Genomic DNA, 23,097 nt, shown 5'->3' on the forward strand with positions numbered 1-23,097 from the left:
ATGATTAATAACTTTACATTAATAAAAAAGATCAATGAGCAAATGAAATCATTATGGTTTCAAAATTACCCCATCGCTGCTATTTTTGTGTATCACGTTACTGCACAGAAATCAGAGCAGGGAGCAAGTCCCAAATGTTACTGAAAAATACCATCCTCCAACAGTTCGTATTCCACATACCTGTCAGTAATTCCCACGCACTGCTGAAAAAGATCATTAATTTTCATCTTTTTAGGAAATGCTAAAATGGTTCATGATTTTGTTTAAAGAAATCAGAGCTACTTTCATTGACTTTATTTTCATTTATTCTGTCTCTCCTGTAGCACTTTTGCTTTCTTGTGAGGCAGATAACTCAGGGAAGTGAATGGAAAATTTATCTGTGTAAGGAGTATAGCTCTGAGTGCTTTTCATGCATCTCTTTTAGATTTTTCTCCAGACAGACTTAAGTAATTGGCTGAAATTTTGATAGACTATTACTTGGCATTGTTGGGGCATAGTTCTTATACTAAATATCCAATATTATTTTAGCTTAGAAATGTCCTTGGGGTTTGCTTAATCACTAACGAAAGTAATCACTCTGTCTGCTTCTTTGAGAATCAGCCAACGCTTTCCTCTATGTATTACATCACTTGGAATGTATTTTGTATTGCTTCTCTGGCCAACATTGAAATAGGACTAATTATAGCACATGATTTGAATACCACTGTGGATGTCATTAACATTTCCAGAAAAATTAAGTTTTAGTTGATGGACTCAGTAGAATCCTACACTGTCATTACTTGCACTATTTTCACAAATCAAACGTAGAATCTACAAAATGCCCCCTGTCAGAATAGTAGTGACAAAGATAATTTTTTCCAAGGAAGCAAGTGGGTAGATATGATTTAGTTTTAAAGGATTGGAAGCAGGGATGAAAGTAGATTACTCTTTTACTTGATATTAATAATTATGGGAAAATGACATTTTTTGTAATTATGTATTTAATTTTTATTCTATATTCTTTCCACCAGCAAAATTCAGATTTAGTTTTCCCCATACAAGATGTATATATGTGTATGTATATGGTGAGACTGTTGAGAGTGGGTAGGAGAGGGGTGTTTGGTTCTTTTCCTTCTTTTTTTTTTCCCCTCCAATTTCTGCAAATTGCCTGGACTTGTTTTTGATTAGTTAGATTATTCTATAAATCAGTCCAGATGTTTCAGTTATTCTGTAATTTGTTGAATTTTGGCTCAAGTCCTTTCAAGAGCTTTTTTCCCTCATGTAGTGATTGATTTCAAAGTTAATTCCCATATCTTTAACCACAGTGCTCAGTTATAAGATGTAACAGTTCTAAGGATCAGAAGCAATACTGCTTAATCAGAAGTGTAGAACTGAAAGCTAATTACAGTTCATTGTGATTGTTGCCAGAAAAATATAGGATATTCTCAGACAAAATGTACATATACATTTAACATATTTGTAAATACATATTTATTTGTGCATTTTAAATGATTAAATATTTATCAGAAGTTTAACGTGATGAATATGAAGTCTGTGATGCAGAGCCAATGCTCCCTATAAGCAGACTGCCAATGCTGTTACTGTAAAACACTTAGAAGTCTGCACTTCAGCAGGAGATTGCCAGACAATGCAAGGAATTTGCGACAGCCGTATCTGGAGTTAATATATCTTTCCTTCTCCCCTCAGTTAGAAATTAAAAGCTGACAGATGAGAGATAATAACTGAATCTGCACATTTCTATTCTCCTGTAAATAAGTTATTTTTAACTGAGCATAAAGAGAGACAGGAAAGCAAACCTTTTAGCATTACACTGAATGTTAATCTTTTCTTTTCTTGTATATTACAGAGATCTGTCTTATAATCTGCTGGAAGAGTTACCCTGTTTTACTGCATGTAAAAAGCTACAAAAAATGTAAGCTTCAAACTATCCTAAAATGCCCAAAAAGAGTCATCTAGATAGAATTTGCTTGAGCATCATTAATTCAGTTACAACTGACCAATTTGACATACTCAAATATGTATCCTTACAATGTACTGAAGTGGATCATAAGTGGTCTACAGTACTGCTTAGTGTCTTCTGGATACCTTTGAAACTGAGATAATTTTTATTACTGTTTCAGTGACTTGCATCATAATGAAATTGATGAAATCAAAGCAGACACATTCCGGCAGCTGGCTTCTCTTCGTTCTCTGTGAGTACAGCACTAATGGTGGCTCACGTTGGTGCTCAAACACATCGGGGTATATTTTCTATTACTTCACTGTCTATTCACTGTCTGTCCACTGTCTGCCACAAGTCACTCTAATTTCTATTTCTCCTCACTTTGATCTTTCATCCATTAAGTTGTGATTTGGAAAGCAGAATAAACATTTTTAAGTTTAGTTATCTGAACAATGAATTCAGATATGTAAACTTACAGATATAGAAGCTGTTACTTCTAAACATTTATGGTAGAGGTGGAGAAAGATGCTGTCCCAGAGCTGGTATCTATGGGCAGAATCAGCTCTGAGGAGCATGAGGTCTTAATAGGGCTAAGTGTTCTCTATGAAGAAGAACAATAAGAAATACATAGGTCATTCCAAAAGTAATTCTTCCCATGAAAACGACAACAGATACAAGGAGCATAATAACATTATTTGACAGAACAAATTCTCGGCTACAAAGCACAGCTTTTTGTCGTGATCACAATTAGCCAATTTGCACGGATGACCTGGTTAAGATACTCTTCATGGCGTGACAGCTGTGCATGGCTATCTGGAACATGGGTTTGTCTTTCACATCACTGTTGCCACTGTTGGAATGCATCACTCACTGCCTCACTGTGCTCACATCCACTCTTTGGTCTCTATAAACATTCAGCAAGTCTCAATGTGTGTCATTTTTTCTGCATGGAGGAATTTGGTGATGCCCCTTTGCTTCATATGCACTTCCATGTCACACAACATTTTATCAGACGTCTCCTCTGCTGCCATCTGTCACACAGCAGCAAAATGTAATGGAATATTGGCAGGAAGGTTCACCCTCACCCTACTGCCATACCACCAACATCTGCTTCTGATGTCATGGGCCAACATAATAAAATAGGAGGCATTACTTTCAGAGCTTCCATCATAAATTTCAAACTTATGTATGTTTCTAGTGTTCATACAGACACAGCAGAATAACTTTGTAGAGAAATTACTTAAGAGTATTTGCAGGATCAAGTCTGTATATATATAGTATATTATGTAGCTACTTATTTCAGTTTTCCCTTGTTTGTGACTAAGTTTATTGACAATGGATTTGCAGTTACTAATCATATCATAAGGGCCTCTTAGAAGTAGTCTGTATATCCCATTCCTCTGTCTGCTACCTTGGGAAACTAAAGCAGACTGAAAACAACTGAGTTAGACTGCGAAGGGCATTATGAAGTTTTAGAGAATGTAGTCACTTTAGTAACTAACTCCATTAACTGACTAACGTAATTTTAAAAATTTCAATAAGATTTTGCAGCATGAGATTTGCAGAAGTTTATTGAAAGTATTTGCATGTAATTAATACCTTTTTTATATTTAGGCACCCTAATCAAGTGTATGAAAACTTCCATATTCACTCAGTGGGTATGTAATTTTCCACTCACTTTTCTTGTAGGGATTTAGCTTGGAACAAAATTAAAATTATTCACCCCAATGCCTTCTCCTCTTTACCATCTCTGATCAAACTGTAAGTATTTGTATATCTTTTACATTTAAATTTTAACATTTTTTCTTGCAAGAGCGTACAAAGCACTGGTAACTTGTTAATTGCCCCACTCAGCAGAAATAGAAACTGTCTCTGTTCTAATCTTCTAGTCTGTCAGATCTGTATCTAAATGTCTGCTTTCTTGTACTTCACCAATTCCCATAGGTATTATGGCAAAGCTGCATATACCAGAGTGTAATCAGGATGATTAGAGCTCCATGAAACATATCAGTGTATCTTCCATTCTTCTTTCAATTTGTTAGTCAGTTACTGTCTTTTAACAGTGGGGCGGATGCCTTATTAGTTGTGTATCAAAACTAAGGAAATTGATTCAAAATCAAATTACAAACATTGTTTATCACTGCATGGAATAGTTTTTCTTCTTAAGTAACTTCAGTCAGATTATTTAATGAATAAAACACCAAAAATCCAATTTTGCAGGTCTTCATTACAAGCACTTCTTTCTTTACTTTTTCCTTCTTCCCACTGGAATTGTAATACCTCTATAAGGTGAATCCCTGGGGTGTATCCCTGGGGACAACATGAAAGAAAATTCCTCTGCAGTTATCTTGCTCTGCAGTTGTTCACAAATGCACGCTGACGGGTATCTGATCACAGATAATCCAGGAGTTTGATTTGGGAGTTACAGGAAACAAAAATTTAAAAAGAGGCATTAATTTCTTTTGATGGACTAAGCCACCCCTCCGAATGGTGGACTGAAAAATGTCTATGAGGAGAATATTGCCTATGGCATTCTTTTTGGAGGGATCCTCCTTAGTGCTTTCTTATAGAACGAAGAGTACAGGACCATTGTTCTGCCAGCAATAAATTCTTCCCTTGATCAGTAGAAAACCCTTTGAACACACACGTAAACCACTGTACCAAGTGTTACCTGAAATGCCTCTCTGTAACCCTCATCTGAATGAAGTCATGGTAGACTTCACAGTTCAGTTGGACCAAAATTTCATCTTTGGTAATTAACTGTCTTGTGAGCAGTAGGACATACGCATGCGCAAGTACATGCACATTAAACATGAAAAGGTAGAAAACCAGTACATCAACAAGTCTCTTATTTTATGACTAGCCCTTTTGATTTAGATGTTCAAGGGACAAGAACTTTATAGTCCACCCGTAAAACCATACCAGTGGCATCAGACTCTCCTTTTTTCTTTTTTGAGCATTGACCATCTGAAGTATTGCAGTGTAGATTATCATGAAGAGGACTGAAACAGCTTACTGAATAAATGGTAGGGAGAGGGAGTAATAGAAAACAGAATGCATCTGAACATCTGCCTTTGCTTACTTTACCATTTCCCCTTGATCACTGTTAGCTTTCTGCTGAAAATATAGGTGTATATTTCTGAGTGCTGTTGCAGTTTTGCTCTGTTGATTGAGACTTATGTATAATACAGTCATTTTTTTATCCATTTGGAAAACTATAGCCTACTTCTCCAATATGACACTTCTATTACAGAATTAAAATAAAAGAGAACCTGTAAGCTGATTTTTATTTGCTGTTATGCAGGGATGTGTCATCCAACCTTTTGTCCTCTTTTCCTGTGACGGGGCTACATGGTCTAACTCATTTAAAATTAACAGGAAATCATGCACTACAAAGTTTGATATCATCTGACAATTTTCCTGAACTCAAGTGAGTATATCATTAAAACTAATAAGCTACATTTGTGTTCATGTGCAGTGGAAGGTGTGTCAGTGTGTAACGCATGTTGTTTCATATTGTCAGTCTTTGATCTGTGCTATTAAAACCAAAGCAAATATGATAAAAATGATAGACTTATTTTATTATGTTCACTTTTAACTGAAGAAACTGTGAAGTGTTTTGAAATATTAACCCCAGTACTTGGTTAATATGAGCCACATCTGCTTCCTGGTGATATATTTCAAAAGCTGTTAAAACAATATGATATGATATGTCTTTCTACTGGTCTGTGCTTACAGAATTTCCCTTACGTTTAGAGAGAACTCAGTAAATATCAAAAATATACTACTGAAGTTTTAAGATATTTGGCCATTTTTGTTCCAAGTAAAAATGAATGTGGTTTGTTTTTTTGTTTTTTTGTTTTTTTCTGTAATATTTGGTTTAAGATTCAGATAACTCAGAGCCATGGAATTAGGAAACTGCAGGGATTAGAAGGGATCTCAAGTGATCATTGAGCCCAACCACCCCCCAAAACTTTGCCATTGTGTGCCATATAAAATTTTGATGCTAATAATTTTGTGCTGGATGCTCTGTGATACAAGAAGGAACTGTTATCTAAAGATTATTTGCAGCTCTGCCAGTCACTGCATGACCATAGAGAAGTCACAGTAAATCATTTTGCCTCTGATTTCAGGATACTGGGGAGTGTTCCTTAACTTTCCCTTGATTTTCATGTTTTAATTGGAAGATACAAACTGAAAAATATTTTTTTTCCTCACTTTAATGTAAAATTTTTGATACCATAACATTCAAAACAGTTGAACAGTATGAACATAATTAGAGAATTACAGAGTGGTGGAGACGGGAAGGGACCTCTGGAGGTCATGTAGCCCAACCTCCTTCTCAAGCAGAGCCACCTGGAGCCAGTTGCCCAGGCCTATGTCCATACGAATTGAAAAGTCTGCAAGGAATACTCCATACTTATGTCCTCCCTAGATTTGCATTTTGCACTGGAAGAGTTCCATAAGTCATTATATGCAGACAACTCAGGGAAATGTGCTACTGATGGAAAGGACTGGAGTTTTTGTACATTGTTATTTGTTACAAATAAAGGTGTGATGAATAGAAGTAGGGAGATGATTAAATGTTTGAATAAAGTACTGGATAGAACCATACTGGAGTACTTTTATGATGCTATGTTAATATAAACAGAGAGAAGAGCTGCAGAAATGATTCAAGCGCCATGAAACAGTGCCTTAAAAGACTTAATAAACCCAGTATTTGTAGTTTGTCACAGAGGAGATTGGTAGTGACTCAATCACTAGTGTGTAAAACTACTTTGTAACATAAATGTTCAAAGTGCTAGAGGCCTTATGTAAGTCTTCAGATGAGTCTCAGAGGTCAAGAAGTAAGTATCATAAAAAGTTGTGAATGTCTGAGCCTGAGCGTCTGCCTGTTTTTCTTCTCCCACTGACTTTGCCAGCATGTTGAGGCAGGTAATAATTCTAAAATGCCCAAAGCCTCTTAAAAAGAACCTAAACACAAGAAAATTGATCACTCCAAAATAGAAAACATACAGTAATACATACACCATGTGTGTACCTGTAGTGGTCCTAGAACAATTTATTGTTTAACTGAATTGTGTACAGGTAAGATTTTTGAATTCTTTTATCAATATTACACTTTATGTGGGTTGTTTTTTTTTCACAAGATAAATTATATATATTGCTGAAATGCAACTACAGTGTATTTAGTTGGAATGAGTAATTAAAAGGGATGTGCCAAGCAATGGCTTAATTCTTTAAAAAGATGTAAAAAATATGACCAATATATCTAGAGCTGATTAACATCTGTAAGAGCAAATTATATCCATTCAGGAGAGAATGGGATAAAATCCTATCCTGGATCCTGTAGGACTTGTACCATAAATTAAAATGAGGCCAGGACTTCATGCAGGATCACTGCAGACAGTGCATGAAACACCAACTTGAACAGAGATCTGAAACGAAATGAAATTTCACCCTTTTTAATTGTTGGAACTAGACATTGGTTTCAACATTAAAGACAAATTCCTGTATAAAAACTTCCTGCTCATCTAAATGGGTCATTGCTGCTCAATACACAAACACATCAAAGAGCTGAGCATCCTCTGCCCCACCTTCAGCAATGGCACAAGAATGCTCAAAGAGCCGAGCCCAGCTTGCTATAACAAGCTATGAGGAAGTAAAGTCAGGCTGCCAACCACTCCTTCCCCCTTTATCTGATGCTTTGATTCAGTGCTGTAAAGAACTCAGTGACTAGCTCCATTCGTCATAACTGTGCATTTCCATTCACCATCAACCAACCTTTGTGAGGTGGAAAACAACCTTGTGTTCCCTGATGTTTGATCTAAAATCAGGAAAAGAGATATTCCTTGCAGCAGGAAAAAAATGTCAGGGGTACAAATACCATCAGTAAGGTAAGAAATATATAAAAATAAATTCAGACAGTGTTTCTATGGGACTATAATTTGACAAACTCCAAATCTAAACACCACTATCGCATAAGCACCGGGTATAAAAAGGACTGTTTCTGGCACTGTATGGCGGAGAGTTGCCTTTTTTTTTAACATTAAAAGTTGCTTTTAAAGGAAAGGAATTCCTCTGTCACCAAGAACTGGCGCTAATTGCTTTCCATTGCAAAGTATATTTTATCCATTGTGTTCTGGGTCCCAGTCAGTCTGTTCAAATATGCCTTGCACAGACATTCAAAAGTATTTGCAGGTTTTAAACCTGTATGTATGACCTAGTAACTAAAAAATAAAAAATAAAAAATAAAAATAAAAAAAATTCAGTTGTTTGGGTTTATCAAAAGGTTCTTGAAAGTTCTAAAGAGAGGATAAGAAATTGGAGTCTTAGTCTTTAACCAAAAACAATTTTTCTGGCCACTTTGTGGAAGCTGTGGAACAACACCATGTGAGAGGTCCACATTTCAACTTTGTGAGAGGCCAGTGGGTAAAAGCCCAAAAGAACCTGAAATCTGTTCTTGTTAGCTATGCATTAAACACAGCACAGCCAACTGGTCAGAAGAGCAAACATCCAGAAGAGAGCAAACATCCAGAAGCAGGTAACAGGGCTGGAGGGCATCTCCTGTGAGGAGAGGCTGAGGGCACTGTGCTGACCAGCCTGGAGGAAAGGAGGCCAAGAGGCAACCTCACTGCTCTGTGCAGCTCCTGATGAGGGGAAGCAGAGGGAGGTGCTGGGCTCTGCTCCTGGGAACCGATGGCAGAATGGGAACAGCACAGGGCTGCAAGGGGAGAGTCAGGCTGGAAGCATTTCTGTGCCATGAGGGTGGTCAGACAATGGGAGAGACTTCCTAGCAGGGTGCTAGATGCCTGTCAGTGCTAAAGAGGTGTTTGGACTCTGCCCTCTGTAATGTGCTTTAAGTTCTGGTCAGCCCTGAACTGCTCAGGCAGTTGGACTAGGTGAAAGTTTCTTCCAACTGAATTATTCCATTCCAAAACACAATTGCTTTCATTTCTTGAACCTAAAATACCCACTAGCTATTTCCTCAGCAATATTAAACACTTCAGAAGGTTTAACATCACAAGTCGCAGCGATCACCTTATAGAAATTTCAGTGTTTCCTTTTTTAAAGTGTTTTGTGTTGGTTTTTATTTGTTTTTGTCAGCCCAGGTGACTAACTGTTGGTCAGTTTTGTAAAGTGTGGATATAGTAATAGTTTATTTAAGAAGAGCTTCTGGGAAAAGTTTACAGAAATGTTTCATCAGGATAATATTCATATTTTAAAAGATCACATGTAGAGAAATGAGTTAGAAATTGAATATTTAAGTCAGTCAGATGGCATGAAGTTGCATGATAGAACTTAGTTTTCTTGAACTTTTACTGGAGTATTGAAAAAGTAGCTTGTGCAATTTTGTACTGGTTACAAGAGTACAGATTATTGTTGCTAATTCCCAACAGAAATATAAGTGTATAGAGTCTAAATTCTCCAAATGCACTAATTTAAAATTCACTTTAGAGCTTAGGGTTCGGTTTGCTCTTCTCTAAACTTGCTAGCATGCAAGCTTAAGTGTTGGCATTGGGCGCAGTTCACAGACTGATTCTCTTGTAGACTTTTCAGGGCATTAAGTGTTGCTCGGAACATTCATTATATTAATTTACATGACTAATTTGTTGAAAGTAACCTGGTAGTAGTCACATCTTTACCTCTGAAGGCTCATTGGTCTGTTGAAATTAAGGTGAATTAAGGTGAATGTTAGGTTTCACTATGTTACTACTGGGGATCTGCAAACTAAATGTCTCTGTTTCCAGTGCATAAAGTATGTCTCAGCAATAGAAGAAGTAGCCTTTAGAAGTTGTATACATGTAGTTCTTCCCCAGAATTTGCACATCGACGGAGAAATGGAGTTGAAAACATACTGGACATCAGTAATTTTCTGGCAATAGACGCCTCAAAATCTTTGAAAATCACTCATCTGTACTCAGTTTTGTGTTAGGAATTCCAGTTTTACTAAGGGAGTTAGAAATGCCCATCCAGCGTCCTTCAATGCTCATTGCTGTGACAATTAGTAAACTGAAAACCTTTTCTTCAGTGACATATATTTTCATATATGCTGCATTAGTGATTTATTCACCTTTCAGTTTAGAACACTACTTACTTGGTCTATATACAAAAAGCAATCTCCTTGTTGCCATTTTACTGTGAAAAGTGTTTGATGTGGAAAGAGATAGATGAAATTTGAATCCAAAAATAGATCTTATTTCCCAAAACTGGAGAAATTCCTTTTGGGAAATTAGATTTTTGTTTTGCCTGTTAGGCAGGTTAGGCACAGTTGTGAACTTTTGGTTTTTTAAAAGAAACCAGTAAGAAAGTAACGTGGAGAAACTGCTGAGTTACATTGAAAAACTATTAAAAGACAAAATAGAAATGGAACTCTCAGAGTAACATTCACTCAAGAGCAATTTATGTCTTCTACTTCCATATCTCCCATGAAAATGTGTAAGAAAATTTCACTGGGCCTTCACTACAAGTACCCTAGAAATCATCTGCATTTCTGGCAGAGGATTTTATCTGTGAATCTTCAGTTTATATCATCATGATTGACTTTTACCCATAAATATTTTTACTTTCAATTCTGCCTATTTAACCAAGTTCATTTGCACTAACATGAGAGAGCAGTACAATGAATAGCTCATGCTCCATCCCGGTATCATGGTATATTTCAATGTTCATCTCCAGGGTCATGGAAATGCCATATGCTTATCAGTGCTGTGCCTTTGGAGCTTGCGAGAGCCACTACAAAATCTCCAGCCAATGGAACAAAGATGAGAATAGCAGCACTGATGATTTTTCCAGGAAGGATATTGGGTTGTTACAAATTCAAGGTAATCGTTATCTTTCATTTTTAAATCTTCCTAAAGGTTGTGATTTTTCAAGTGAGCAGCTGTGATGTTAATCTTATCCAATATTCTTTCACAGTCACAGAGGCAGCCTCTTCCTCTCTTGCCTGGCAATGTATTCTGTCAGGTTTGCCTTACAAAAATCTCACTCACTCATTTTTCTGTCCAAGTATGGGGAAATGAAATCTTCCCTTTATCTGAGAGACAGGGAAGTGGTGCTCGTATGTAACTCTATAAAATAATCGAGCAGCAGGGACTTAGTATCTTGCCAGCCTTGGAAGTAGCAGCACTGCCTTCTCTGTCCTGCTGCACCCATGCTTCAGGATATCACAGAGCTTGTGTGGTTACTTAGGTGTAGCTGCTGGGATTTTTTCCTGGCATTTCCTGGGTACCAAGAGTGCATCTGTTCTGCAGAGCAGAAATTTACTTTGTTTTCTTCCCCTTCAGCAGAAGTTCTGTTATTTGACCTGCCATATAAATGCATACATACATGTTATACCAACCTTCTGCTTTCATTGCTGTCTCCAGTCCTGAAGACTAGTAGTTTTCAAAGTTCAGGGCTAGTTCCAGCAAGAGCAGAGCCAAGAATACATGGTAGATCAATGACACACAAAGAAACACAAGAGCCTGGGTTAAATCTTAATAGAGGGGCACAATAGTGGAATTCGTATTTTTAACTCCTTCCTACACAGTTGTCACATTGCAAATGAAGTAATGGAGAAAGCACCTTTCTGAAAGTGATTGTTTTCAGAGAAGTGATGATGCCAACTTTTTAAATAACCCTGAGTACAGTGACTTAGAACCAAGAAAGCGTACATCTGCTTCTTCTTACAGTTTGGCAGGCAGAGAGATGAGAATAGGCCTTAAATAGCCAGGACTTTTTTGCAGCTTGTACAAAAAGAAATTTTCCTGAAAAATGCAGTATCAAATCTGAGTATTTTCTCCCCCATAGATGAGCGAGACTTTGAAGATTTTCTTCTCGACTTTGAAGAAGATTTGAAAGCTCATCATTCAGTGCAGTGTTCACCTTCTCCAGGTATAGAACTCCAATAGATGGGAATCTAAGAGCAATGTTGCTAGATATTATAGATGCAGTAACAAACTCTGAATCTGAAACTAGGATGGAGACAATATATTTGCAATAATATCTGTACAATAATATGAAATTCTGCACAGTCCTCCAGAAAACTCTGCAAACACTGAATTCATCTATGAACGTACCAGAAATTTCACACAGTCCTCTGGCAGATCCTCACTCTTTTCCCTTTTCAGAGGAATTGGTCTTCTTATCAGGGGGACAAGAAACCAAAGGTTCTCTTCTGCCAATAAATAGATAATAGTAGAACAGAATCTTTGCTTGCTCTTTCCTTTGCGAAACTGAAGTACTTATTCATTGACTTATTCTATACTTGAACTTTTTGAATAACACACCGTTTAATGTCTAGGACAAACAAACACTACAGTACTGAAATATATACAGTCCATCACAAGGAACCCCCAGCACAGTCGTTTCCTTCAGAGAGTAAGTAGTACATCCCTGGCTTTGCAGTATGATGGAAAGGTTTTAAGGTTTAAAAAACAAAAAGTGATTAAATTGCAAGGCTACAAGTCACCTGTTACACTTAAATTTTACCTGAAGATGGGGAAAGTATTTGGAATATAACTTTTAGTTTTAGCATCCTGTTCAACAAAGATTCTCCCTAGTTGTTCTTCCATTGTGAAGCATGAACAGAAATCAGCTAGTACTTCAAGACTCGCTCCAAGCCAAGATCCCCATGTTTCTCTACTGCCTCCTTTGTTATTGAGCTCACAAAAACATCATTTTCTTCATGATAAGTTGTCACCAGACACCTGTAAACTGACACAACGGATACTTCTGCCTACTCAATGGAAACAGTGGTTGTATAGAGTACAACTCAGCAGCAGGGGTTGTGTCTTCATGGAGAAGGTGGATGACTTGCTTTGAGGAAGCATAGCTGACTAGTACCAAGACAAGTAATGTTTCTCATGCATTCAGCTTCAATCACGCACTGGGCAACCTGATCTGGTGGGTGGCGAAAGGGATTCAAACTAGGTGATCTTTAATGCTCCTTCCAACCTAAGCTATTCTATGATTTATCTTCACATCTCGAGAATGTGTCATTCTGGAACTGCTATGTCAAACAATCTACCAAATAATACTTTTCACTTTATGCAGTGTTATTTCCTTACTTGCAGTATACCTTGACAGTCAACTTATGCAGAAAAGTATATCTGAATTGTAAGTCAAAGATTTAGGGATTCCACTCTGGGGATATTTCTCAAATGGAGTGGTCTCAGGAAATCTCTTTGCAGCCAAAATAAACATGTCATATCTTCCATCATGAAAATTCTTCAACAAACCTGATCTCCTCTAAAAGGTTGGATTTATCATCGGAATCTGAATGGAATCCTCTCAGATCTCACTGGATCTCAATCCAAACTAGTAGATTATAGTGCATTTGTCTTTTGAAGATGGGATATTTAGTATCCATTACTTCACTGAGAATGCTGGGGATGATGACAGACTTAAAGATGTTACCCACATTTTTCTGTCTCAACAACTTGCCTTTAAGGATCCATTCCAGATTCTTGGCAGAAAGGATTAAAAATTCATCCTAAATTTATTCAAAATTTAGTTGTTCAAAAAGAGACTTCCTATTCTTTCCAGTGCTTCATGTATTAAAGTTTTCTTCCTCTTGTGTTGGATGTTGAAAAGTAGATCTGGCCTTTAGCTTTTCAAATGGTCAAATGGTCAAATGGTCAAAGCCATTTGAGTCACCTCGTAGAATCAGTGAGGATGAGAAAATGAAGAGCAAAGCACTCCTCTGGAAAGACACTGCAAAGGGGTCTTGAACTGTGTAATGACATGCTGTTTAGCAGCCAGAGTGTATCTGTTCATATCCATTACATCAAACTTCACCAGGACTCATTAGTAACTTATTCTGGTTCAGCAAGAGATCTTTTTCAGCTTCACATGACAGCATTCACTGAAACTACAAACTGGACATTCTATTCAGTAAGTAAGAAATCTAGTCAGTAATTTCACATGAAAGTTTGACCTCCAGCTGCTAGTTTAGAACAGTAAAATATGTATCCAGTAACTAATGCAAGAGACAAGCCTTCAGGATTTTTCTGGTAAGCTTCCTATTTTCCCATGTGGTATTCTGCACACGTGTGAGCCCATAGTTGGTGCACGAGGAAGGTACAGCTGTCCTTTTTCTTGAAGAATTTTTCATGGCAATCACACTGCACTTGTAGATTAAAAACAAACATAAAAAAAGAAAAAAACCTAGAATGTTCAGGCGGAGGGACAGACGCATGTGATACACAGATAAGTAGTGCGCTATTGAGATCTCTTATTGCTCAGAAGAAAGATAAAATATCCAGATCTCCTTTCAGAGTGAAATTCACTGCTTGGCTACGCTAAGAAAAAAGTGAAAAATTGAATTTTACTTTACAGGAGTTTTCCTTTCTCCTTTTTTTCTCTTGTCTTTTCAGGTCCCTTCAAACCGTGTGATCATCTCTTTGGTAGCTGGCTTATCAGAATTGGAGTATGGACCATCGTCGGTTTGACCTTCGTTTGCAATGCACTGGTGACAGCTACAGTCTTCAGATCTCTGTTGTATATGTCCTCCATAAAGCTTTTGATTGGTCTAATAGGTATTGTAAACGCCTTAATGGGTCTTTCCAGTGGAGTACTGGCTAGTGTGGATGCATCGACTTTTGGTAGCTTTGCTCAGTATGGAGCACAGTGGGAAAGTGGAATTGGTTGCCAAATGACTGGTCTTCTCTCCATTTTTGCTTCAGAAGCTTCCATTTTCCTCCTTACCCTAGCTGCACTTGAGCGCGCATTCTCTATAAAGCATGCTACAAAGTTTGAAACAAAATCCTCTATTGCTAGTGTAAAAATTGCCATTTTCTTTTGCTTTATGTTGGCACTTGTCATTGCAGTGATACCTCTCCTCACTGGGAGTGAGTATGGGGTTTCTCCACTTTGTTTGCCATTACCATTTGGAGAACCCACTGCTATGGGCTACATGGTAGCGCTAGTATTGCTGAACTCACTTTGCTTCCTGGTAATGACTATTGCTTATACAAAGCTCTATTGCAGTTTAGAAAAAGGAGAACTGGACAATATTTGGGATTGCTCTATGGTCAAACATATAGCCTTGCTGCTTTTTACTAATTGCATTCTTTATTGCCCTGTGGCCTTCTTGTCTTTTTCCTCCTTACTAAATCTTACCTTTATCAGCCCAGAAGTGATAAAGTCCATACTGCTGGTGATTGTCCCACTGCCTGCGTGTCTAAACCCACTCCTTTATATATTGTTCAATCCACACTTCAAGGAGGACTTGGGAAGTTTGTGAAAGCAAACTCTGCTATGGAGGAGGCCAAAACATGCTAGTCTGATCTCTGTGAATTCAGAAGACATAGAAAAACAATCTTGTGACTCAACGCAAGCACTGGTAACCTTCACAAGTGCTAGCATATCATATGACATGCCTACCAGCAATTCACTCATGCCATCGTCTTATCAAATGACAGAAAGCTGCAATATTTCATCCGTAGCATTTGTTCCATGTCGCTAGTTTCAGTGGCAGTGCAGAAAATATGTATGTTTACAAATTTTTTTTAACCCAAAAGTAAGTATGGGTGTGTGTTTTCAAGCTAGAGATTGCCTCTGAATTACTGTTACATGCATCACAAAACAGATGATGACAAAACTTGCAGTAGGCTGAAAATCCAGTAGTTTAGCCTTCTCAGCCAGTTTCAGAGCTGCTGGAATGAAGAGAAAATCTGAAAGCTGCAGCAGTTTCTGCAGTTGTATTGGCAGTTCCCTTTCAAAGTAGCACTACTCAGAAAAGGCAGTTGGTCAAGAGCAAAAATACTGTGCTGAATTGGTAAGCTTTTTCTTCAGCACATCTTCAACACAAACATGGCACACTTTGTTTCATGGGTTGGGTTTTTTGTTATTTTTTCCTGTTTAATATAATTTGGTCTTAATAATAGATACTCAGTGCCGAGTCTGTTTTCATAAGCATCAGCATATGGCCCTCATTCAGCAAGATGTCTAAGTGGAAGAGTAGTCCTGTTGGAAAACCTAAAGGTTTTTGCAGAATATACTTCAATTAAGCTCCATGTTCAATAGAGAAAGTTCATTTAATAGTTTACCTGCTGCTGGTTTTGGTTTTTCAAAAGTTGTCTGACATGACAAAGTATTTTAATTGCCAGAAAAATCTACAGAATTATTATATAGTATAAAAGCAGTTAATCAAAATCCTGCTAAGCACTTAAAATGGAATCATAAACAGCAAGCCATTGCTACATTAATATTTTTTTCCTACAGTTCTGCACAATCTGGTCGTGAATTACCAGCATGCCAGTAGAACTACTAATGATAAAACTGACAGTTGAGAGACTCATAGAATTTGAGAGAGAAATACTACATGAAAGGTCATGAATACAGGCAGACTGGTGTGTTGAGTACAAGTAAATGACACGAAAGGCACTCACATGAAAGCACTGATGTAAGGTCATTTGTGTAGGAATGAAAATGATAGTCCTGCTCCAGGCATTTCTAGAAAGCCTCTCAAGGTCATTAGTTGAAGATGTGGAGGTCACTGTGTCTTTTTGGCTAATGATAGATATGGGAATACAAGGAGTGAAGGTTTTATGGTCTGTGTTCTTAGCACTGGTGCGAGCACTACGGGAGTATTTCAGACATTTTTTGTATTCACATGCTGTAAAGAACATTGGGGAAATAAAACATTTCAATGTCACAAATATACTTTAAAAAAAAAAAAAAAAAAAAAAAAAGCTTGTCAAATAAGCAGCTTGATCACAGTTTGTGAGCAGCTACTTCTGGAAAACAGAAGTTTGAGGGAAAGGACTAAGTCAGGAGGAGAAGAATCTGGTAAGATCCCATGGAGGTTGATGCTAGGTGTGTATACACAGCATAAAAATAAAGGTGTGAATTGCTGACGTTAACAGTCACTACCAAGTAGAACAACTTGCCATGGCTTGGAGTGAAAACTCACCAAGTAAGTTCAAATTGGATACATTGCCAAAAAAGGTTTTGGAGCAGCTATTGGAATTCAGGGATGCCTGATGGCATTAGTTTAGGAGCTGGTTAGGTTAGATTAACATAGAGTACCTCTCTTGATTGTAATCTATTAATACTTTGCTGAATCATGATGTGTACATTGTGAGAAGACTTCAGACCTTTTCCAAGTGTACAGAGCTCCCTTCCTTTGCCCAGAAGACAAGCAGTCTTTGACCTTGGCCAAGCCATCAGAGGACCTTCCAATCATCTTTTCTTAGAGCTGGCATATTTTCACTCAAGTGAGTTGATCATTTATGACACGGAAATGCACAGATTTGTTAAAAATAGCTCCCTGAGGAATAACCTTTAATAGCCCAGTAATCACTTTGCAGTTAATGGCCACTCAACTTCTAGGTGAATGAGACTAATTTTTGAACATTACCACAGTTAGGCTAGCCCTGTAATTAAGATAATCAGTTACAGATGGTCACTGTTGTTCATCTGTTACTATATATGCAACTTTCTGGGACTACAGGATGGATTTTCACAGTGAAGACTCTATTGCCAACAATGGATATGCTTTGGTTTTCTTGTCTACTCACACTGGCATATTTGTAGTTTTGCAGTTACAGATGGCATTAGTTGACTTTGGCTGACATGTTCATCCTTCAGGGAAAAAAAAAATGAACCAATGCTGAAATTATGTATGATAAAGTCAGCTGAGTACTTATCTGAATCCTTTATCTCTTGTGGGTTTTGAAGCAGTGCAGCATACAGCTGGGGAATGATGCCTGAAACCACTTTGAATTAAACAGAGGATCAGTCAACCATTGCACAATGCCTATTACCGTGTTTACTTAGCTTTAATTTAACTGGGGTCTGTCTGTGCTGCACTGCTTAATGTCAGTGAAATTCCTTTCAGCTCGCTATATTTAAGAAGTTTGTAAAGTGATTTGAGAATCAAAGTAATGTTATAATTCTAAGGACTGGTTAAAGAAAGCTTCTTTTATCAAAACTTTTTTAACTCGCAGAAAGTCCTAAAGGCTCCGTGTCTTATTTTTATAAGCATGTTTGAAATATTTTGATCAAATATTTTAAACTTGAAATTGTTAAAATTCATTTAATAGATTTTAAAGTAAAATTTGTAAATATAGAACTGTATTTATTATTACAGTGAAATGCAACTCCACTATAGGACGTGAGATTAAGCCCTGTACAGTTTCGTATTGATATTTGCTATATTTTCTGCTCAGATATATTGCTAAATTCATTATCTGTAAATAATATAATGTAAATGTGTAGTGATTGTAAATAGATGATGTGCTTTCTTTTCTACCTGTGTTCCAAACGTATGTCAGTTGTAATAAAATGTGACTACACAGTAAAGAGCATTTAATCAGGGCTTAACACTTCACAACTGTGTGCATCTTCAATTAATCCTTCCCAAGTTATTCTAATATTTACACAAACATCTCCAGATGTCCAGAATTCTTGGCCAAACATAACTTGCAGGCTGTGTGCTCTCGTTATGTGCCCTGGGGAGCAAAAAATAGTGGAAAACAGTGTTTCGTTTCAGCATGGACTGAATCTTCTACAAAAAAACAGGTTCTGCTCCCTGCTGTCTGTATCTCAGTGACAACCACACACTGCTGCCATCTCAGCTCAGACCGTGTGTCACAGGCATGCACCAAGTCACACAGTGAAGGGTTGCCTGGCAGACTTCTGACCTCTGTGGGTCACATGGGACATGAGGGGCTGCTGCACTTACTGCTGGCATATGCAGGACAACAAATTCTCCTATATACATCTTCATTTTCTCTCCAATGCTGTATGTGGCAGGCAGAGCTGGTAATTCATCTGGCAAAGCTCACAGCAGAGGGGCAGTAGCAGCATCACATACAGGAAGCACAGGGTGAAGATGTTCAGGGTAAGTGGATGGTGGGGCACAAAACGTGGGATTTAGCAAGAGTCACACAGCTCAGCTGCACCAGGGGTGGCAGCTCTGCTGGAGGAAAGGCAGAGAGCAGCTGAAGGCTCAAGTCATCCTTTAGGTAACAAGAAAAGGTGGTGGCAGATACGTTCTTGTTGGAAGGGACTGCAGTGCAGTACAGTGCTGTGTGCTTATTTTCTCAGAGATTGTGAGTGGGTCCTTTCTGGGAAGAACCTGAAAGAAATAATGCACCAATGAAGTACAAACACTGTGAAAGCAAACAACCATTCAGACAGGAATTCAGGGCAGGAATACAGAAGTAACAAATTACAAAGACAAAAAATAAAATATTTCAGTTGCAGGTAGATTTTAGCAGGAAATGCACAGGTTCTCAGAATGAACAAGAAAGTCAGAGTGTATGGGGTCATCCAGACAGAAAGGCCAGTTAAAAATAAGTACTTCTGATGGGTGAGTTTGGGGACGCTTGTGTTAAGATGGGGCAGAACCAGCAGTGAGTGGTGAAGAGAGGGCATTAATTACCCACAGAAGGAAAAATCAGACACATGGCAGAGTACAGGAGAGTGCACAACTCAGGGAGGAAAGGGAGCTTTAAGATACAAAAGGCAAACAGGAGCAGAATTTGATGGGATGTTACCAATAGTAGAGTTCTGTGATGGATGAAGAGCTCAGAATTAATATAAAAGATGTGATGGCTGAGGAGACAGTGAAGAGTTTTTCACAAGGCAATATCAGAGCTGGGGACCATGTGGGAGAAGAAAGGTGTGCTATTTGAGGAAGGAAACACTGCATGATCAGACTCTCTCCTCTGAGAGACAGAAACCATGGAGGAAGAATGGGATGGTTTGATGAAACCTTTGGTGGAGAGTGGAAAAAGAGATCAGTGTTGTGTGTTCTGGAACATGGAAGATGGACCTGATTGACTTGTTTTGTCTAACAGCGAGCAGTAGGGCCTGAGGTCAGCTTCGGTTTTCTGGTGATCTGTAAGCACACGTGAGCACGGGTGACTTCTGCCTCCAAACACTTGTGCCTCAGAAGTGTTACCAACAATAACAGCTGAAAGAGAGCTTACCACAGTCTCAGGTGACGAGTTATTTAGCTAGCAAGTAGAGCATACCATCTGTTCCCTATGGCACACTGGATCCAATGCCAAGTGTTACTTGGGAACTCAGAAAGTCTTCAGGAAAGATACAAATTTGGCCAAAGAAGAACTAGTCAAACACAGGAGTAAAAGCCATAAAGAAGACGGGATCATGTGCTGTGACAGTGTGCTCCCTCCTCCCCTTCTTTCTCCCAGATCCCTTGCTGTCTTCCATACGAGGCTTTTGCAGAGAAAGGCAATGAGCATCAGTACTGGTAACACTCTCATTAAGGCAGATTAATGACCACAAATCTGTCTCAAACTGAAAGGGCTGATACCTGGTTCAACAGCCAAAGCCCATTGAGAATGCTCCTAAAAACTACCTATGATTAAGTCAATTGTTTTACATCATGAACAGCAAGCAGCCCAAGAGCCCCTTCAGCTCTCCTGCATGGCAGTGAGCTGCATGACAGGATCTACCTTTGAGCAGGAACACCTCACATAGTCATGCCTGCACAGAGATCCCTTACATCTTGACATCAAGGCACCATGCCAATAAAGATCATCAGTGACTGACTGTTTAAGCTTTGTTAGTTTTGCTAAGATTGTTGTGCACATGGATGGATTGTGCACATAGGGTCCCTTAGACACGAACCGTTGACCAACTTCGGGATTAGGAGCGGATCCAACCACACCTGGGCTCCTTACCTCTTAGCTCAAGGAGTTTGGAAAGCAAGGAGGTCCACTCTGAACTTTGTGACTCAAGAGGAGGGGCTCCTCCATGCGTGTGTTTAACACTCCCCTCTATGTAGTAAATAGACAAGTGCATCCAGCCATCTCAGATCTTGCTAAGTTGCTGTTAAATCACTATATTATATTGTATCAATGAATATATTCTGTCTTACGAGTGAAGTACATAGTGTAGATGTTCCCATTTGCAGCACCTACAAAAAAAGCAGAAATGGGTAAAGGCCATGCTTAACTTTTAGTGGAAGAGAAGCCCGGAGAACAGCTTTTGGTAATCTCGTAGTTCTTAGTCTCCAATTCAGGCCCACTCTTTGTGCAGTCCTTTCTGCTTCTGTTCCAGGCTCGCATTCTGGCCCACTGACCTGCATATAGAAGCCAGCAAGTCAAACTGTCTCCTATCCATATCCTCTGTAATAGGAATTCCAGCATTGGGCACCAGTTATTTCCTCTGGCTGTTGAATGAGACTCTGCCATAACAATAATCTCATTATCAGGCATTTCTCTCTCATCAGTTTAGGTCACTGTATGAAAGTTAAAGACTTGCTGAAAACCTCATTAGTCAACCATGTAAGGAAAATCTTAAATTGTTTTGTAGGAAAATTAACGTGCATCCTCCAGGAAAGCACTGGAAGTCACAAAAGCAGAGATAAAGGAGTAAGAACATGAATACAGGAAGACTAACAATGACAGATCTGAACTAGGATCACAGCAGCAACAACACTGTTTGGAAATCTTTTCAGACCTGTAGGGCATAATAATTGCACAAAGGCTCAGGTGCTGCAGGAGAACACAGCCCTCAGCCTCCAGAAGAGTTGCACCCTTCTACTAGCAAAGTATTGGAACAGCATTTCCACCAACTCCAATAATCAGCCCGTGTTCTCTTTCAGTAGTGTGCCAACAATAATTCTGCAAGGGATGAACAATGTTATTGTTAAAAGTAATGGGATGTTATTGTGTATTATCGAAACTAAGCTCAGGAAATTGATTCAACACATACCTGTCTTTGCTAGAACAGAATCCTAGCTCTAAGAGGCTTGAATTTTTAGGGAAGAATGCAGATTTACCCATGCTAATAAATAAATAAAGAAGAAGGAGTTCCATCTCTCCATACCTAACACAAACATGCTGGAAAGGAAAGCCAGTATCAACATTAAGAACATCTTGTTAACATAACGAGAATCACAGACTTCTGCTCCAGTGAGTCTAGAGACATAGGAAACATGAGTATATTCCTTCCATAAAACTATTTGTTGTGGCATTGATAAAATTATCTAAGGATCCAATCTCAGCCATAGTTAAAAACAAACATTAGGTATATTCCTCTTGAGAGCTGGCCCATAGCCAGGAATTCTAAAAAAACTCAGTCACAGACAAAGAGTCCACTCAGAATCCCCATTTAATCTTTTCACAGGTGGCAACATTTTCTACTTGTCAAGCAAAAAGAAGAAATGCCTTCATTAGCAAGGGGAAAAAAACTGTCCATCTGTGGGACTAAAGACTTCCACTAAGTATTATGCATGCACATATCAGGGGTCTTCAACTGGCTTTGAAAGTCTCAGGACTGCAAAACTAATACTTGAAGGAAGTTTCAAACATCTCCTTTTTCATCTGGAGTCATTCTTGATATGTAATCATTGTTTTGACAGGTGTCCACTGTTATTAATTTTGTTCCCTGCATAATGAGGACTCAATCTCTCTATCTGTAGATTTCACTGCAGTTATCGTCAACATTTCCAATTAACGAATTTTTTCCTTGAGGAAGAAGCTCTCCCAGTCTTCTCCTGTAGGAAGAAACACAGTCTATTGTGAAATCCTCGCAGGCCTCTTTTTCTTGTTAGTTATGAATGTGAAATCCAGAATGTTTCATGCAGTCAAGGAATTAATTCTGGGATCTGAAACTAATCTGAGGTCTGCAGTGGTAACAAGTGCCTCAGCTCTTCCTTTCCTGAACACAGCCAGCAAACGAGAAGCCAAAATCATCGCTCCAGGGAGTGCACCAGAGAGATTGATAAGCGGGTATCTGAAGTGTGGCATACCAACCAAGTGGAAGAGCCAGCCATCAGCATCTTAATTCCTCAAGTGAGAAGATAATTATTTGATTTGATTAAATGAATCATAGAGTCATAGAATCATTAAGCTTGGTAAAGACCTCTAAGATCACCTAGTCCAACTGTCAGCCCAGCATCACCATTCCCACTAACCACGTCCCTCAGTGCCTTCTCTTCACTGACAGAGGTGGAGGACCTACACAGAAGGCACAAACTCCCTGCCCTCAACGGGCCTCCTTCCCCTCGCCTCACAGCTCTCCCAGGTCCTTGCTGTCCTCGTGGGCTGTGAGCAGAGAGCCCAGCACCTTCTCTGACCCTGCAGCTGTGACCACAGCTGGCTCCATTCCAAGGACGTGTCCTGCTTAACAGCACCAGCCCTGAGGCACTGAGAGGGAGCTCTTTGTGTCTGAGGGACAGCGACATTCTC

General features: G+C 38.6%; 1 protein-coding gene across 1 annotated transcript in view; it reads left to right on the top strand.

Moving 5' to 3' along the window:
• Positions 1-18,255, top strand: part of LGR5 (leucine rich repeat containing G protein-coupled receptor 5) — an 86,845-nt gene extending 68,590 nt beyond the window's left edge. The window contains exons 12-18 of the mRNA XM_048941128.1: positions 1,847-1,912; positions 2,121-2,192; positions 3,632-3,703; positions 5,247-5,372; positions 10,622-10,767; positions 11,735-11,818; positions 14,302-18,255. Coding sequence (XP_048797085.1) covers positions 1,847-1,912; positions 2,121-2,192; positions 3,632-3,703; positions 5,247-5,372; positions 10,622-10,767; positions 11,735-11,818; positions 14,302-15,170 — 1,435 coding nt within the window. The 3' untranslated portion in view covers positions 15,171-18,255. The remainder of the gene's footprint in view (positions 1-1,846; positions 1,913-2,120; positions 2,193-3,631; positions 3,704-5,246; positions 5,373-10,621; positions 10,768-11,734; positions 11,819-14,301) is intronic.
• Positions 18,256-23,097: the final 4,842 nt, after the last annotated feature.

Source organism: Lagopus muta, chromosome 1, assembly GCF_023343835.1.
Source record: "Lagopus muta isolate bLagMut1 chromosome 1, bLagMut1 primary, whole genome shotgun sequence".
In the NCBI taxonomy this organism is placed as follows: Eukaryota; Metazoa; Chordata; class Aves; order Galliformes; family Phasianidae; genus Lagopus; species Lagopus muta.